Consider the following 17,953-nt stretch of genomic DNA (forward strand, 5'->3'; position numbering starts at 1 on the left):
TGAATCAAATTCAGCAAGTAATTCTATAATTTGTAAGAAATTCCCATTGTTTTTCTCATATAGTTTTTCACGATCTCCTCGAAATGCCAAATTATTTTGCCCAAATCTTTTTACAATAGCCAGAATTCTCTCTAACACTTGTTTCCAATGTTTTTTCTCTTGATTAATTTGTTCTTCTAAACTTGCATCAATTGTTAACTTCATTTTCAGTCGTTTTCTAATTCCACCCAACTAGCAATTGACTCAATATGTTGTGTACTTCGTTCATGACTTTTTAATCGATCAGAAATATTATGCCAGTCACTAAAACCTCCCTCAGCTAAAAAACCCACAAGATGCTTCTTTGTTGCAAACAATTTACAACAAAAACAAAATACTTTATCTAAAGAAACTGAATAAATCAACCACTTCCTATCTTGTTTCTCTCCATTTGGTAATTCTCTAATATAATGCCACGAAGAAAAATTCCTACCGAAAGCATCCCTAGTAAACTCATCCTTAATGACTCTTTTTGGACCTCTTTCAACTATAAAATTTGTCATATTAATATGACCAATCCTATCCCAATTTCCTGGATCATCAATATCAAAAGGAAAGTTGAATACACCACTTGAAGTTTTCTCATTCTCATTCACTGTTTGATTCAGTTCTTCATTTTCATTCACTGTTTGATTCAGTTCTTCATTTTCATTCACATCACTTGAACTTTTCTCATTCTCATTAACAGTTTGATTCAATTCTTCATTTTCATTCACATTACTTGAAGTTTTCTCATTCTCATTACTTTCAATATCAAATTGATTCTCAATGTCATTCACGACAAAATTGTCTACATTATTTGTATTAAAATACTTATTAAGAGAACCAACCTGACTTTTTTGCAAGACTTCTTTCCTTAACTTCTCCTTTCTTTTTTGAGCTCCTGATTTGTATTTGTAATTTCTAATAGGACCCTATAAAAATTGCAAACAAAATTAATGATATGAGTATAATAATATGATATAGACAAGACAATGTTTATCTTATTATTACAAAATATATGATATAGCAAAATATATGGTATATCAAAATTATAAAAAAAAAAATACAAGACATAAGTCACATAACTTTAGAAATAAAAGGGAACCACTAAAAAGGAGTTTTTTTTTTCTTTTGCAAATAAAATAAAATATGTATATCAATATATGAGCAATGCAATAAAAATCAAATGGTGATTATTTTTTATGTGAATTGATTTGTGACTATGAGCGAATCAATAGTGAAAAAAAAATATGTTATGTATAAATGAATATAAACATACAACAAACAAATAATATATTATTATATATGATTAATTAGACATTCTAACTATTTTTTTTTCTTTTCCAATGGTCTATTTCAAGCACTTTATCAACTCTCAACATAAGGGGCAATTCAAAATTTAATAGAATAATCAAGTCAAAATAAGTTAGGAAAATAAAATTCAATATTCATTTTAGTTTATCTCTATTATCTATACAACATCAACAACAACAATAACAACATATAAATACTAAACTAAAATTTCAAAGCAAACAAAATAATAATTAAAAAGGAAAGGAATTAAATAAATATAGCAATTGATCATAAAAATTAATAAAATATTAACTTTAAAAAATGAAAAACTTATCATTATAATACAAAGAGATAGAAATTGAAAAGAGATGAGTGATGAGGATTGAGGATTTAGGATGAGGAGGATAGTTGGTAAATTGTAAATTGTAAAGGTGATTTTTTTTTTTTTTGAGAGATTAGAAATTTAGAAGAGAAAGAATGTTAGAGAAAAAAATTGGGGGGAAAGAATGGAAGATTGAGAATTTGAGATTGAGACTTGAGAGAGAGAGAGAGAGAGAGAGAGAGAGAGAGAGAGAGAGAGAGAGAGAGAGAGAGAGAGAGAGAGAGAGAGAGAGAGAGAGAGAGAGAGAGAGAGAGAGAGAGAGATGAGTCATGAGAGTGACTTTTCAATTTTTTTTTTCTACACGTGAAGGTATGGAGGGTTTGTTGGTGGGTGGTGGTGTATTGGGCTGGAATGGACTGGGCCGAAAAAGTGTTGCTGGGCCTTTTTTTTTTTTAAAGGCATTATATGGCTGGTTTTGGGCCCTAGGTTGGAGTGGGCCCTAGGCACGGGCCTAGTCCGCCTAGGCCCAGGGCCGGCCCTGGGGGTAACAGATCTAACACGTCATCCTCGCCTTTGGTTGATGCCACAAGTCCTTAAAATGCCACCAATGTAATCTCCTATAGCTCTTATTCTTGACTCAATGAGCTCAGCCTCAAAAGTGACATTAGGATCCTGGGGAGTCTTTGATTTATGAGGCTTGGAAGACATAATTTCAAAGTCCAGGTCACCTGGTCAAAAAGCAATAGTGACTCTGGGTAAAAAGAAGAGTTTAGCCAAAGGAATAGAAGATAATGACAAAGGTTCAGGCCAGGCTGCATCTCACAAGTAACGACATTTACCCTCAGTTATCTCTTGTAGAAAATGCCCATAGCGACTAGCAACTTCGTCCTTATTGGTTTTTATTAAATGGTCCCTAATTTTTGCATCATTTATCTCAAGTTTGGATTAATGTTTAAGAATTCTGGGTTTGAATGGGAGGGCTAATTCCTTAGGACACTCTATTTCTGGAGAATAAACTTCAAAACCAAATTGAGACATTTTTACAAAAAGACCAATCCCAATTCCTAGAGAAAATTTATTAAAACCAAAAACTTATAAATACGATAAACCTAAGTTTTTACTCTGTCTAAACCCTAAAAATAACCTAAAAAATTAAATCAAAATTACTAAAACCAAGCGGAGCAAACAAAGGTGCAATTAATTAACAAAATAGGGATCATAACAAAGGAAAATGGAAAAGACCAGAGAAAAGAGGGATAAATCACTTACTGTTCAAAAATGGGTTTTCGCACGACGAAAAGCTTTGAAACTGAGGTTGGGATGAGTGGCGTGACAACTTCTGTGAACTCCTGAGGTTGAAGAGGATATCTTAAAAAATGCATAGAAAATATGTCAATGACAAAGAGGGCATGCAGAGCTTAGAGAAATCGGAAACGATTTTTCGCAAAAAGAGATTGAAATTTTTGAAAAGACAAAAATGGTCGAATAATGGTTTCTTTTCAATTTTTATACCTTAAGATTAATCAACGTTAGATTAAAGGAATAGAGATCACACTGATGGAAACAAGGAGAATTTGAAAAGATGGGTAATGAATGCTAATGATGTGCCTTGAAATCATGAACCGCCAAAATTCGAAAGCATACAATTTTTCAAATTGGGTTAAGACAAATATACCCTTTCTAATCATTTAAAAAGTACTTTTTATTAAAAAAGAACTTTTTAAGGGGCAATTATTATATCTGAAATTTGGCTACACTTCAGAGAGTGACATGTGTCAATTAAGTAGAATATGAACCACCAGATATAATAACGATTATATCATTTAATGCAAAAGGAATAACTCATTAAATATAAAATTGATAGAGTATATTCATAACTCGCTGACTGCATAGTCTTAGGCAAGACAAGGATAAACAGACTATTAATATATGTATTAACGAGACACTAGCCTGCCTCAAAATACGCAGTCTCGAGAACAAGATTCATTTTTAAGTAAAGTTATTTGAATCAACCACGGGCAATGTATAACGAGACATCCACCTCGCTACACATAAGAAAATATCGACGAGACGAATTGGTTGTTAAACACTTAGCATATTTTCCACATTATAATAACTAAGTGTATCAACTTAGAAATATACACGACATGATTGTCCAGTCTGCGAGGCCTTATGGTCAAAGAGCAGTTCTTAAGTTTGCTCAGTACACTGGAGCTCATGCCATTGCTGGAAGGCATATGATTAAACCCAGTCATTATTGGTCATCTATATGTAAAGCGAGATACCACTGTCCAAGTCAGCATCAACCGCCTTGAAGATAAGAATGATAAACAGTTATACGATTATCAATTGTTATTTACATGTGTTTAAATGAAACGTGATCAAATCCCACGCACGTTTCATGAAACATTTATGCAATTCGAATATAAATGTAAATAACTGTCAACCTATATTCCTATAGATAGGGGTGGATTCTACAGAAAAAGGGACAAACAAATCTTTGAGAGAAAAAGATTACTAATTGTATATTGTATTAAATACTTAGAAATATCTTGAATAAGATAGACTCGTGGAGTATGCAGATTTAACTGCAAAATCACGTAAAATTCTTGGTGTTATTATTATTATACCTTTTTTAATTTTCATATATATCTATGATAAATTTATTACGAAAAAGGTTCATTATCAGTTAACGAAAATCTGCATTAACACTTTGTATAACAAATCTTTGGCATACCCTTCACATACACAAGTGCATTTTTTCAGCACCTCCATGCCTTCTCATAACTTATATGGATGTCATAGTCGTCTTTCATATCCCTAATTATGTCGTTAGCTTGTACTTAGTTCCACCTGTTGTGTAGTTTCCCATAATTAGGTGGCCAACAATCCACAGTGTTGCTTGACAGTGATCAGACTATCTAAAATCTAGGTTATATGTGTGTTCATTGTGGAATACAGTAACCTAAAACACGTAACAATGAATTTTCTTCTTTCCCCTAAATCTCCATTTACAATTTGGATCCTTGCAAGTAATGTAAAACACATCGGTGTTAGAATTTCTCACCATCCACTCAAAGTTGTTCTCCATTGCAAACCTTCCCACTACTTGTTTTAATTCTTTCTTGTTGTGTACAACTTGCTAAAGTGTATCTCACGTGATTGCGTACCACCTTCAACTCTTCGTACAAAATGTCACACATCTTCTGTAAGTTTGTGTCAATCTCAAACATCAACATCTTATACTTTGGCTTTTGAATATCCAATTGAAACCCTAAACAACCCAAACACCATCATATAGTATAAGCACAAACACAATTGAACCTGTCATTTAGAAGAATATCAAATTTAAAGTGAAAAAACACCCCACAAACATAAAAAAAATTAGGATAACATCGCAAAAGAATCGCTAAATATTGCAAATTCCTCCAAAATCCTCATTTTGCAACTATAAATTGATAAACATTGAAAACATATCGACAAGCATTCCTAATTACGAAATTTGGCATTTTTCAGTTATATATCGCAAAATTTATCACACTTTATTGCTAAACATCGTAAAATTACCTTTTAACTCATTTTATAACTCTAAATATCGATAAATATCACTAAACATCTTCTATAACCTCTAATTTTACCAAACACCACAAAATTAATCACAAGAAATCAATAAAAATATCACAAAAATACGAGAAACCCAGAAAAAAATACAAATTCCGCAGCAATACTCAAGTTCATAAGTTCATTCTAGAAGAGAAAATCAACAAAACCCAAAGTAAAATGTGTGGATCTATTCAACACAAACAACATATAATGAAACCTAACAACAATTTATATAGAAATTACTTACTTATTATTTAGGTTGAGGAATGGAAGTGGACAGTGGGCGAATAGGGAGCTCCAGCGTGATGTAATGGTGGAGTTATGGTGGTTTGGCATGATGCTTGTGTTGGTTGGTTAGAGAGAGAGGGAGAAGGTATTTTTGGTATAGAGTGAAAACACCAAAAATTTCTAAAACACCATATTTTAATAATTATATTTTTAATTGTATTAATTTTTTTTTTCTAATTCATGTTCTTAAAAAATATAAATTTCAAACAAAAATAAATTATATTTTAAATATTATGACAAAAAAATAAAAATAAAAAATATATATACATGAGTTAGAAAAAAAATATGAAAATAGAATCAAAATAAGTATTGAAATTAACATAAAATTGTGTGAGGAAAAAAAATTAAAAAAATATTAAGAGTAATTTTTAAAAATTATTTAAGTTTATATTTTTTTAATAATGGGATGTATTTATAATTTTATGGGATGCAAATAAAACTTATCTTTTCATATGTTAATTAGAAGATAATTCTTATGGTCCATCTTTTTATTAGCTTTAGAATAAGAAACTGAATATATAAATTAAAAATTGAGAAATAAACAAATAAATAAGATTAAAGTATTTCAATCTTTTGAAAATTACATTTGACTAATTATTAAAAAACAATACATTTGACTAAAATTATAATGAGGACTTCTTAACTATTTTAATATTTAGAGGGTCCTTTTTAAGTATTTATGAGAATCAAGAGTCTAAAATGGTATTTAGTTAAATTACATGGGACCAAAATTATATTACCCTTATATTTAGTTAGTGACACATATTGGGGTGTTCATTGGACCACATCCAATATTTTTAAGCTTATCCAAATCCGATCCAATTATATAATGGATGATAGATTTTAGGGTAAATACTCGTTTGGTACCTTATGTTTTACCAAAAAACAAACTTAGTACCTTATGTTTTTAATAATGATTATTTAGTACCTTTTATTTACAAATTCTACACATTTAGTACCCTTTCCTTGAATTTAGGGAACCCAAATTTCTAGTATACTATATTACCCTTTTAATATTTATTTATTTTTAAATATTATATCTGTTCAAATAAATAAAAAACTAAAATGAAAATCTCATTATTTTAAAACAATATAAAAGAGATTGTTAAAGAAAAAATATATCTTTACAAATATTAAAATAACTAGAAATTAGTTCTTCTAATAAAAAAGTTTATAGTAATTAGAACAAACAAATCATTACAAAAATCTTTCAACAACATTGCATCAAGTCACTTTATATATATAAAGGCTTTCTAAAATTGTTATTGGGTCTAGTCACTTGAGAAAAAAATCTATTGGTGTTTCAGTCGTTTGTATTTCCTCAGCAGATGGTTCAAAATATCTAAGTGGAGCCTAAAAAATGGTAAAAATAGTTAATTGATTCAACTAAATATATATAGCTTAAATATAATACTAGTATAAATTATTTACCTCATGTGATGATGTGCCCCTTTTGTTGCCTTGAAATTTTCCTCTGCCACGACCACTTGCGTTTCTTTTGTCCCGACTTGTTGTTGGTTCATTTTCAAAGTTAGAAGTCTCTTGTTCTATGCTTGTTGGTTGAGGTTTCTTGCATGACCTTTTATTGTGGCCAAATTCATGACAGTTCGAACATTTCTTAGTGCTAGAAACTCCCTTGCTAATTGGCTCTTTTTGAGTTTGTCTCTGAACTTCAAGAGGTAAAGGCCTCTCCTCTCCTGCAACTCTTCTTCTACGATGTTTTTTAGGTCTACCTAGAAGTTTTTTTTATTATTAGCGGTAGTAATTTCTCATCATCAAACTCAGGCCACATCGATTCATCAGGTATAGGATGAATAGCTTTTTGAAAACTCTTCCTCCACATTTCAGTAGTGAAGTATGGCGAACAATAATTAAAAATGTCTGCCCTTATAGTGTTTATACAAGTAGTTGCATGAATACAAGGTAATCCCCTCACTTGCCATTGGCCACATATACAATATCCTTCATTCAGTCGCACAATACACCTTTTTCCAGCATAATCAACCTGAAATTCAAGATTAATAACCTTTGCTACACGTGCAAAACGTGCTCTTTTTTTGGATTTCTTGAACTTTCAAGTGTGCTTTTGGAGTTAACTTGTGATGCCATCTATCTGTTGTCAATTCCTTGTATACATCATTGAGGTATGCTGCATTCTTAAACCATCAAGCAATTCAATGGGAGGTTTGTATCGTGCTCATCTATCCAATCATTAAAAGATTCTACAAAGTTGTTGGTAAGATGTTCTACCTTAACATTTGTATCAAATTTGCTCATGCACCAATGGTTGAAGTCAATATTACTCAACCACTCATGTGCTTCTTTATTGACTGCCTTTATACAATCCATTATATGCTTGAAATTATCAAAATTTGCTGTCTCAGCTGCTACCCAAAATAGTACTTTAAGTTCTGATGCGCCAAATTTTTTCACCATGTTGTTCTCCAAATGAAAACAACAAAAATGTCGTGATACATCTGGGATGTTAGCCACAACATCAACTAAACCCTACAAAAATTAAGAAAGAATTAGTTTAGGAAAAACATCAAGGAATTAGTTCATTTTGTGAATCCATTACATGACTTACTGACTACAACTTAAATTCAAATAAGCATAATATATTATCTAAATAAATTATTATATAAGTCACTTTACTTAGCCATATATATAATTCATACATACAAAATATATAAAGACAGTGATAATTAAAAACAATTTACTGCTCTAAAACTAGCCTTTGCACAAAAACTAAGGAACACAACAAAAACTTGAGATAGAAATAAATAGACAACAAATATATATATAAATAGTGTATATATGACATAGTTAATTAATTCATTTATCACTAAATTACATTGCTTAGCTATATATTTATATATATATATACGTATAAAGTGTTTGTATATATGGAGTACCTGGTTAATTTAATCAGTATTATATTTTTATGTTGTGATAAATCCAACACGCAAGTATACGTATCGTTTTAACAAGTAATACTCAGGTAAGTGAGATCGTTCCCAAGAGGACTGCAGTTAAGTACCAATCAATTAAATTCTTGTTTCTATTTGGCAATCGAATAAATAAACTTTGAACAAAATAAACTAAGCAAAATTAAATAAAATAAACAAATAAAAGGTTTAACAATGGATGTGAAATTAGGGATATGATTTTAATTGCTTTGATTACCCAATTATTAACACTAATTAACTATTCTTCTTCCTCCTATGTGATGACAGATTATAAATTAACCTAAACTCTTTTCAGATCATAAAGGTCCTAAATTGTATGCCAACTACTGCATCTCTGAGATAGAACAACATACAATTTGTATTAAGCAATAATCTAAAAGTCACATAAACTATGTGAATACTCTCGTTTCACATCAAAACCTATGTCTATTCATTTAGAGCATTCTCAATACTCACTTTTTCAGATTTTGTATTGAGATCATAGAACATGCAAAAGGTGATCAAGCTTAAACATGAAATAAGCACAAATATGAATAAATCACAATAATATAGGAAGAAAGAACAATCAAATAACATTAATCCATAGAATAATCTCAGTCAATATCCATCAAATCCCTAAATAGAGAGTTTAGCTCATAATCGAATCCATAATTAAACTAAACACAAATAAAAACATAAAAAAAATCAAGAGAAGAAAGAAACTAAATGGAGGATTGTTGCAGATCGCCCATGCTCGCTCCAAGAGCCTTCTTCTTGTATTTTTAGGGTTCCATATGGTCTCCCCTCTTTAATTTGCGACCCTCTTTCCTTTAAATAGAATTTTTCAGCCCAAAAACGAGAAAAGACGAAGTTATCCTTGACCTGTACGAAGTCGGCGCCGCGGCGGGCAATATCCTCGCCGCGGCGGCTGTAGAAAAGTGAAAAAACGGGCTTTCTGTAGTCCCCCGCCGCGGCCAAAAGTGGTCTCGCCGCGGCCACTGGACCCAATTTTTTCTGCTTTGACCTCTTTCAGTAAAATTAGCATAACTTTCTCATACGAACTCCAAATGAGCTGATTCAAGATGCGTTGGAAAGGAAAAAAAGAGATCTAAAACTTTTATGTTTTGACTTTATCCAAAATTTGACTAGAATATAGTCGAATTTAGGCTTGAAGTTTTAGCTTTTTTTCTCTTTCAAAATTTCCTCTATTTTATAGATCACTGTTTTCCGAAATTTGTCCAATTTATACATTCCAAGTGTAGAAATCTGAAATCAAAGAAAACAAGCGTAATTCTATTCCAAAAATAATAATAAAGAAGAAAAACAACTATAAAATGTGACCCAAAACTTAGGCTAAAAATAGCCTAACATTTTACCACAATGAAAAGTTTCTAAATTCCTAAAGAAAAGAATATAAAGTCAATGTACTAGTCAACTTCTGTCTATCACTCATAACACACCATGGTTGGTCATTATTGGTGGTGTGCCCAATTTCTCCCAATAACATTTCCAAGAACCACTTCCAACTATTTGTATTTTCAGCTTCTACAATTGCATATGCAATTGGGTAGAAGTGAAAATTCGCATCAACCCCCACTGCAGCCAATAAAATTCCCTTATATGGCCCTTTGAGATGACAACCATCTAATCCAAAAAATGGTCAACATCCTGCTTTGAAACTAAATTTTACAGCTTCATAACAAATGAAAATTCTGTTGAACTGAGGCTTTATTATTGAGGCATTAAGAGTCAATAGTTCATCAGCGTTTCCCTCCATATTCTTTTTGATTTCCACTAAGTTACTCTGGACAATAGCAGCACTACCAGGATTAAATTTAAGGATCATAGTAGCATAATGCCTTAAGTTTGCATATGAGTGAGCATAGTCACCACCTGAACCCCCTCTAGCTTTCTGTCTAGCTGCCCATAGCTGTCTGTTTGTAGCCTCAACTCCAAAATGGTCTCTTAGCTCAACTCTCATTTTCTCCACACTCATTTCATGATTTCTAGCAAAGCTTCTATGAAGCTTTTTGGCAATCCATCTTGTTGTAACTGTTCAATTCTTAACAACACATTGGCAATTATATTCAGGATTGTATGTTTTTATGACAAACTCTCTTCCATCTGGTGACTTAGAAGCATGTAATCTCCATTTGCATCCTTTTGCTCTACAAATTGTAGTGATTCTACTAGAAGCATGCTTGACTTTACGAAGCTCAAAACCTTCTTGTACAGCAAAATCTTTCACCACATCCCAATAGTGCTTGTGATCTCTAAATCTCAACCACTTTCTAAGAAGTATTTTTCCATTCTCATATATGTCATAACCTCCTTCTGGATTGGGCAATTTACTATTTGGGTCGATTAACTCTTTGTTCCTTTCCAATCTCTTATAATTTTTATGGTTTCCCGCATCACTGTCGTAGTAAACCCCAAACTCTTCTTCTATGATAGATTCGTCACAATATTGGCAAATTTCAGAACTATCCTCATCATCACTTGAAGTGGCGTTTTTTTTTCTTTCCATTCCATGTCACTATCATCAGTTGGAATTGACAATGCATCATCATTCATAGGAGATAATTGATTGTTATGTGTCACTGAAATAGCCCTCCGAGTTGCATATTTGTGGCTCCGAATTCCATTTTGTTGTGTAGCAAAACTATGATAGTCAAAATTAAATTCTAGCATGCCACCAAACTCAAAAGACATTGGTTCCACATTCTCATGTGGTAAATACTCATTGTTTTATGTGTAAAATGATTTTTTTTTTATAATTAAAACAAATAATGTTTAAAATCATTTAAAAATTCATAAGTATTAAAATTAGGGGTAATTTAGACATACTAAAAAATTTAAGTTCAATAAATTAAGAAAGAGGGTACCACATGTGTAGAATTTGTAAATAAAATGTACTAATTGATCATTATTAAAAACATAAGGTACCAAGTTTGTATTTTTACAAAACATAAGGTACCAAATAAGTATTTACTCTAGATTTTACCATTGGATCTGATCTAATTAATTTCAGTTATCCAATCAATCCAACATCTATTAAATGTTAGATTGGATCGATTCTATCAATTGAATGTATTTCATATATATTTATTGATTTAATTTGTGTTTATCCAATATTTTAGATCTAGTATTTTTTGAATCAGATCGGATCCATCCAATATTTTAGGTCCAGTATGTATTGGATTGGACTGGATCCATCCAATCCAAGAAAAAAAGAGTAAAATTTTAATGTTAATTTTAATATATAAATATAAATTTTACGTATAATAATATAAAATCTAATTATTCATTTAAGCTAAATGAAAATACTAATTAGTTCGATTGAATGTTGGATGTATTGGATTTTTGGACCCCACATCCACCATCCGATCCGATCAATTTGATATTTGACAATAACATCCAATCTGATCCGATCACAATTGGATATCCAATGTTTGACGATCGATTATAATTGGATAGGTCGGTTCTGATTAGAATACACATGTCAATTACTTATTCTTGTCTTCTTGACACATCTTTGTGAGCAACTTGCCAGTACACGTAAAGTATAATGTCAAAACGTAGAATGATATTTTGAGTGTAAATGTTGCAATGCACATGAACTAAACTTAGATTAATAAGCTTTGATGAAGGTAAGCCACAGATAATTAAATTATTAAAAAGCAAGGCCTTAAAATTGATACAATGAACAACAAGATACATGTTGGAAAAGAGTAAATCTTATAATAATTGCTTGGTGCCAGTGGTTCAACTCTGATTTTGTAGTTTATTTCCTGTGTATACCTTGGTTCACCTTTCAGTTCCACAACCAAGATTAATCATACCTAACCAAATGAAAAAAAAAAAAAAAAAAGACAAGTTAAGAGGAGAAAACTAAAATCACCCATAAATAAAAGTTAAATAATAATAATTATTAAGTGATGTTGTAGCTACAATACAACTCACCATGAATCAAGATCCAAATAGTCCATGTCATCTAGATAATCACCAGAGAAACAGTGAGCAAATTTATCTTTAGTGGTCTCATCCTCCCATTCTATATCAACAAACCATTGATTTTGTCCTCTAATAGTCAGATTAGTTGCTCTTGTGTCTTTAGAACTGATTGGCAGTTTCTTCAACTTTTCACATTTTAACACATCAAGTAACTTGAGGCAATGAAAAGGCAGGGGCTTAGGGCAGATATTCTTTAGTTTTGGTAAATCAGACAATGTCATAGCCTCAAGTTTAACAAATGTCTCTTTAGTGCCTGGACCAGCATCACCAACACTGTCCACACTTATGATTTCTTCAAGTGCATCACAACTGAAAATAAGAAGATGACTCAATTCTCTAGCAAAAATAAGTCCACTCAAGTCCTTGAGTTTTGGACAATGATGAATACTCACATTCTGAAGGCTTCCAAACAGTCTTTTATGCTCTATACTTTTTCCATCCAAGACAATCTTCAAAGCTTCCAAGCTCTTACAGTGTCGAATAGAAAGTCGGCATAAATTCGCCATGGATGAAAGAGTGTTAACCTGTAAGGTGCTTAAGCTTAACTGGTGGAGGAACAAGCTTTGAGTGGAGTTTAGAAGCATTTCAGAAGTCAAAAACCTCTTAAAGGCAGTGACACATTTAATGGCTACACCCAATGCTGAAACATGTTTCAAGTGCTGCAATTCTTGTACAAGTAATTTATTACCTCCACACTGAACTTGACCCATCACTATGTTTTCAGACACTCCACATCCAAACATGTTTAAAACTTGCAATTGAGAAAAACTTGATATTAATCCTTTTGGGATTATATCTAGACAAGATAACCCCTCTAAGTTCAAGTATTTCAACTTTACCAAGTTACTCAACTCTTTTGGCAATTCTTTTATTTCTGTACCCTTCAGGTTGAGATATTGCAAGGAAACCAAAGTTGAAATTTCCATTCGTAAGTGACTTAATTTTCTATTCATTGATAGATCCAAAACAGTTAATACAGACATGAAGTGAAAGGATTGAGTTCGCCTCAAATCATTAAAATGAAGGAATAAAGTTGAGAGATTATGGCATGCTTGAGTTATAGAAACACACTTGATCTTGTTCCCTATCAAAGAGATCCTTTCAAACTCATTCCATTTTTCAGTTTTTGGGGGATCAACCAATAGAGCATTTGTTTTCACCAAAAATTTACTCTCTCCTTTCCCACAATCACTAGCAATCCACAATGCCATGTCACGAATGACATCATGCATCTTCACTTGATTACTTGATTCACTAACCTCTTCTAATAAGCATGAACAAAGAAGGAAGCTAATGAGATCATATCCTTGGCCTTTCACACAAACTTCCTCATCAATTTCATCCAAAAATCCTTCACACATCCAATAATTTACCAAGTCATCTTTATCAATACTCCAATCCTCAGGAAACAATGCACAATAAAGGAAACAAGACTTGAGTTTTTCACTTGATAAATTGTCATAACTAAACTTAAGAAGAGGAAGTACCTTATCTCCCATAGCTGGAAATTCTGAAGCTGAAGTTCTTAGCACTTGGGCTGCATACAACCATTCTGAAGGCGTCCTCTTGTAAGCCATGGCGCGCCCAACGGTAATTAAGGCTATTGGTAACCCACCACATTCTTCCATTACTTTTTCTGCTAAACTTGGGATATCTGGATGTATATTGAGAGCTTTAATTCCCACCTTTTCTTCGAACAATTTCCATGAGTCTTCTGACGACAAGCACTTTACTTCAACATTTTTATCAGCGTCCATTTCGCAGCAAACTTCCATGGAACGAGTTGTGAAGACAAGCTTGGATCCATTTACTTTTAGATTATTTGGCAAAGGAATCCCTACGCTTTCAAGATCAATTCTCTCCCATATATCATCCAATAACATAACAAACTTCTTCTTATTCAAGACTTTGAAAATGTCTAAAGCTTTCTGTTGACAGCTTTTGTTCTTCCATGTACTCTCACCAAAATACCCAATTTTTTCTCCAATCTCATTTTGTATCTTCTCAAGGGTGTGATCTTTAGACACCACAACCCATATAACATAATAATTATTTTGAGAACTAAGGAAATTGTTGTTGATTTTTTTCAAAAGAGTAGTTTTCCCCACCCCTCCCATTCCATACAATCCCATAATACTCACACTTTCATCATTGAATTCTGTCCAAAGATGGTCAAAAACTGATTCCAAACCCACACTTGGCTCCACTGGCACTTCAACCACAGGAGGTATTGGTTCCCTTTCAGCCACCACTTCAAAAGCCTTTTCTTGGCTAAGCAAATCAGCAATTTCTTCTAACTTCTTACACACTTTTTTCCCAAACACATAGCTAGTCTTGTAGTTTGTTGAACAATAACCCCAAAGGCTAAGTCTATTGATTTCTTCAGTTTTTCTTTGCAGTAGTTCTCCATTGACTTTATTTTCGATGGTCTCGACCCTTGAAAGCCATGTTTGCACCTCATCCAGCCGTGTCAATTGTTGTTCCTCTGCAAGTTTGACTCTCCTAAGTATGGTATTTTTCTTGTCTGTTAAATCTTGAAGACCATCTGTTAAAGACTTAAGATTATCTTCAAGCTTATGGATATAACTTGCTTGTTTAGCACTGCTTTTATAGCAATGAGTGACAGCATCATTAACTGAATTACATGGCAGAGAGAATGTGATACCCATTGCTACTTTGAAAACTCAGGAAGAATGAAGAGAAAGGTCACTTGCAATGGTTGGCCTTTTGGTCTTCCACAAAAAATATATATATAACAAAAATAATTTATGATAAACAATGTTGTGTGTGATGAGTTTCAACTTGTATTTAATAAAAATTTCTATCATACCTAACTTAAGACAAGTTGTATTTTAAAAAAAAGTTTTATGTACCAATTCAAAGGAAAAGACAAGGAATTCTGAGGGTATGACTATGATATTATGTTATTGTATTTAATAATTTGTACGTGTGTTTTTTTTGAATGCTATTCCATTCCATGTATGAACATGCATTAATATTTAAAACTTATACTGTAAAAGGATGTATGTAAGTTGTAACCAAAAACTAGTCTTCATTTCTTCAATAAATAAATAAATAAAAATAAAGAAGAAGAAGAAGAAGAAGAAAAAAATTAATCCTCGTTTGCTAAAATCCTTTTCTCAATGAAGAAAATTGAAACACTCTCAAATAAATGAGTGAAACTCAGGAAAAAAAAAATAGAAGAATTGAGGGTGAAATCTCTATTCTTAATAGTTAGTTATACTTAACCACCTAATAAAAAGGTTATGTAAAATGATCTTAAATTTAAAAATTAAGTTAATAAATGTCTTTTTTTAAAATAAAAATTAATAAAATCATTAAATATAGTAAATTAGCTAATAAAAATTATAAAAATACATTTATTACATATTAATTTTTTAAGAAAATTATATAATAATTAAAAGGCATTTTACAAAAATACTGGATTTTGGGTAATACTTTTCAATTTTACTGCCACACGGCAGAATTAACATTTATACTGTCCTCCCCTTTTTTTTCTTTTATACTGTCAATACCAAAACAAAAGTATGAGGCCTCCATCTTTGACAATCACAGACATAACCACCACAACAACACCAGGACACCGAAAAATAACCATTAATTCCGACAAGATTAAACAAAAGCAGTAAAATCGACGTCAATAAATAATCATGGCAAAACAACGGTAAAACAACACTAAAACAATCAAACAAAACAAAAGAAAAAAATGATTAAAAAAAACAAACAATCTGCTGCACAACCTCAACACCAGATGCAAAATCAACTATATTTGCAAGTCTATTCCTAGAAAATTATAATAAAAAAAACTACTAAAACAACACTGAAACAACACAAAAACAAATGAAGCAAATATAACTACTTAGAAAAATATAAAAGAAACACACACCTCAAAACTCTCTTGTGAGTGAGCTCGTCAAATATATTTATAGGAGAACCAAAAGAAAAAAACCACAAAAATAGCCAAAGAGAACGAAGAAGAAATGTATTTGTAGCCTCCATCTTCCACACTCACAGACATAACCATCACAACAACACGAGAACACCCAGAAAATACCTATTAATTCCAGCGAGATGGAGCAAGGGCAGTGAAATCGGCATCAAATAAATAAATCATGAAAAACAACAGTAAAACAATACTAAAACAAAAAAAACAATAAAAGAAAAAAATGATCAAAAATTAACTATGTTGTGCACATCCTCAATACTAAATGCACTATATTTGCAAGAAAAGTTCTACAAAATTAGAACAAAAAAAAAACCACACTAACTCTTATATTTTCAAAAAAAAACATAACTAAGAACTTCAAAAAATTTAAAAAAAAAAAAAAAAAAAAAAAAAAGAAGAAAAGAAAAGAAGATGAAGAAGAAGAACTGAACATGAAAAAAAAATAAAAATCATGAAAAACAACAGTAGAACAATACTAAAACAACGGTAAAGATGAAGAAAAAAAAACTTGAAGAAGAAGATGAATATTAGAACATGGAGGTGAGATTTATGTGAAAAGCTAGAAGATAAAGATGATGAAGAAGATGAATCGTGAGAAATGGGAGTGGGATTTTTAAATCTATTTAAATAAAAGAAAAAGAGTGAGACATGGGGTGTGATTTTTAAATTTATTTAAATAAAAGAAAAAGTAAAACATGTCACTTTTATGACACATCCCATCAACATTTTCATCAAAATAATAATTATTAAATTATCTCAAAAAATAATAATTATTAAATATTAAAAATAATAAATAATAACTTTTACATCCATTAAAATAAAAAATTAAATAAATAACTTGAGCCCAAGTCCCAATCAATCAAAAAAAACAAAACAATAACATAAAATTGTTGGCAGTACACTGCCGAAAAAAAAAACAGTATAAAAGTTAATTTCGAAAAAAAAAACAGTATAAAAGTTATTTTGGGCGTGTAACAGTATAAAAGAAAGAAAATGGGAAAAAACAGTAATCTGTGTAAATTTCCCATAATTAAATTAAGTTACATAAATTTTTTAGTATTGCACATTAATATATTGTAACAAAAACAAATAATAAATATATTATATCATAGATATATACAATATTATTTGATATATTGTATCACTGAAAAATTAATTATATACCACAAAAAAATAATATAACAATACTAAATCTAATATATTAATACTCAAAAAATATATATCATGCTAACAAAATTATGTATACCACTATTAAAATATGTATATCATACCAAAAAAATTTATATATAATAAATAGAAATTAAACATCAACTTAAATAAATGACATACTATACACAACAAAAAAATATATATACCATACAATAAAATATACACCTACAATAAAAAATAAAAAAAAATAATATAATATTATTAAAAAAAATGTACATACAATATTAATAAAATTATATACAACTATAAAATAATTATACCATACTTACAAAATTATACACCATCTTT

General features: G+C 30.9%; 3 protein-coding genes across 5 annotated transcripts; all 3 read right to left on the bottom strand.

The window, feature by feature from the left end:
- Window positions 1-206: 206 nt before the first annotated feature.
- Window positions 207-2,454, bottom strand: LOC133039745 (uncharacterized). The gene is made up of 2 exons (XM_061118681.1): window positions 2,365-2,454; window positions 207-953 (listed from the first exon to the last, which is right to left on the bottom strand). Exons 1-2 carry the CDS (start codon window positions 2,452-2,454, stop codon window positions 207-209), a joined length of 837 nt encoding a protein of 278 aa, XP_060974664.1.
- Window positions 2,455-7,194: 4,740 nt separating this feature from the next.
- Window positions 7,195-10,048, bottom strand: LOC115696910 (uncharacterized). 2 transcript variants are annotated; one of them, XM_030623810.2, is made up of 3 exons: window positions 9,936-10,048; window positions 7,778-8,035; window positions 7,195-7,683 (listed from the first exon to the last, which is right to left on the bottom strand). In XM_030623810.2, the coding sequence occupies exons 1-3, from the start codon at window positions 9,936-9,938 to the stop codon at window positions 7,546-7,548; spliced, it is 399 nt and encodes a 132-aa protein (XP_030479670.1). In that variant the 5' UTR covers window positions 9,939-10,048; the 3' UTR covers window positions 7,195-7,545. The 2 variants fall into 2 exon arrangements, 1 of the variants encoding a protein (XP_030479670.1); XR_009688805.1 differs by lacking the exon at window positions 9,936-10,048 and having other exon boundaries at window positions 7,195-7,676; window positions 7,778-8,466.
- Window positions 10,049-12,120: 2,072 nt separating this feature from the next.
- On the bottom strand, window positions 12,121-16,809 carry LOC115697012 (disease resistance protein RPS5). Of its 2 annotated transcripts, XM_061118925.1 has the most exons (3): window positions 13,977-16,809; window positions 12,439-13,889; window positions 12,121-12,317 (listed from the first exon to the last, which is right to left on the bottom strand). In XM_061118925.1, exons 1-3 carry the CDS (start codon window positions 15,156-15,158, stop codon window positions 12,308-12,310), a joined length of 2,643 nt encoding a protein of 880 aa, XP_060974908.1. In that variant the 5' UTR covers window positions 15,159-16,809; the 3' UTR covers window positions 12,121-12,307. The 2 variants fall into 2 exon arrangements, with proteins under 2 accessions (XP_060974908.1, XP_030479772.1); XM_030623912.2 differs by having other exon boundaries at window positions 12,439-16,809.
- Window positions 16,810-17,953: the final 1,144 nt, after the last annotated feature.

The sequence above is a fragment of the Cannabis sativa genome, chromosome 7, assembly GCF_029168945.1.
Source record: "Cannabis sativa cultivar Pink pepper isolate KNU-18-1 chromosome 7, ASM2916894v1, whole genome shotgun sequence".
Classification (NCBI taxonomy): Eukaryota; Viridiplantae; Streptophyta; class Magnoliopsida; order Rosales; family Cannabaceae; genus Cannabis; species Cannabis sativa.

Bases quoted from the DNA above. Each gene is read 5' to 3' on its own strand.
- LOC133039745 (XM_061118681.1), bottom strand. From the start codon at position 2,454: ATGCAGCCTGGCCTGAACCTTTGTCATTATCTTCTATTCCTTTGGCTA. The intron at 954-2,364 runs GTGACCTGGACT...CAATTTTTATAG, and splicing joins CACTATTGCTTTTTGACCAG to GGTCCTATTAGAAATTACAA.
- LOC115697012 (XM_030623912.2), bottom strand. From the start codon at position 15,158: ATGGGTATCACATTCTCTCTGCCATGTAATTCAGTTAATGATGCTGTC.
- LOC115696910 (XM_030623810.2), bottom strand. The intron at 7,684-7,777 runs GTAGAACATCTT...TGATGGTTTAAG, and splicing joins AATTTGATACAAATGTTAAG to AATGCAGCATACCTCAATGA.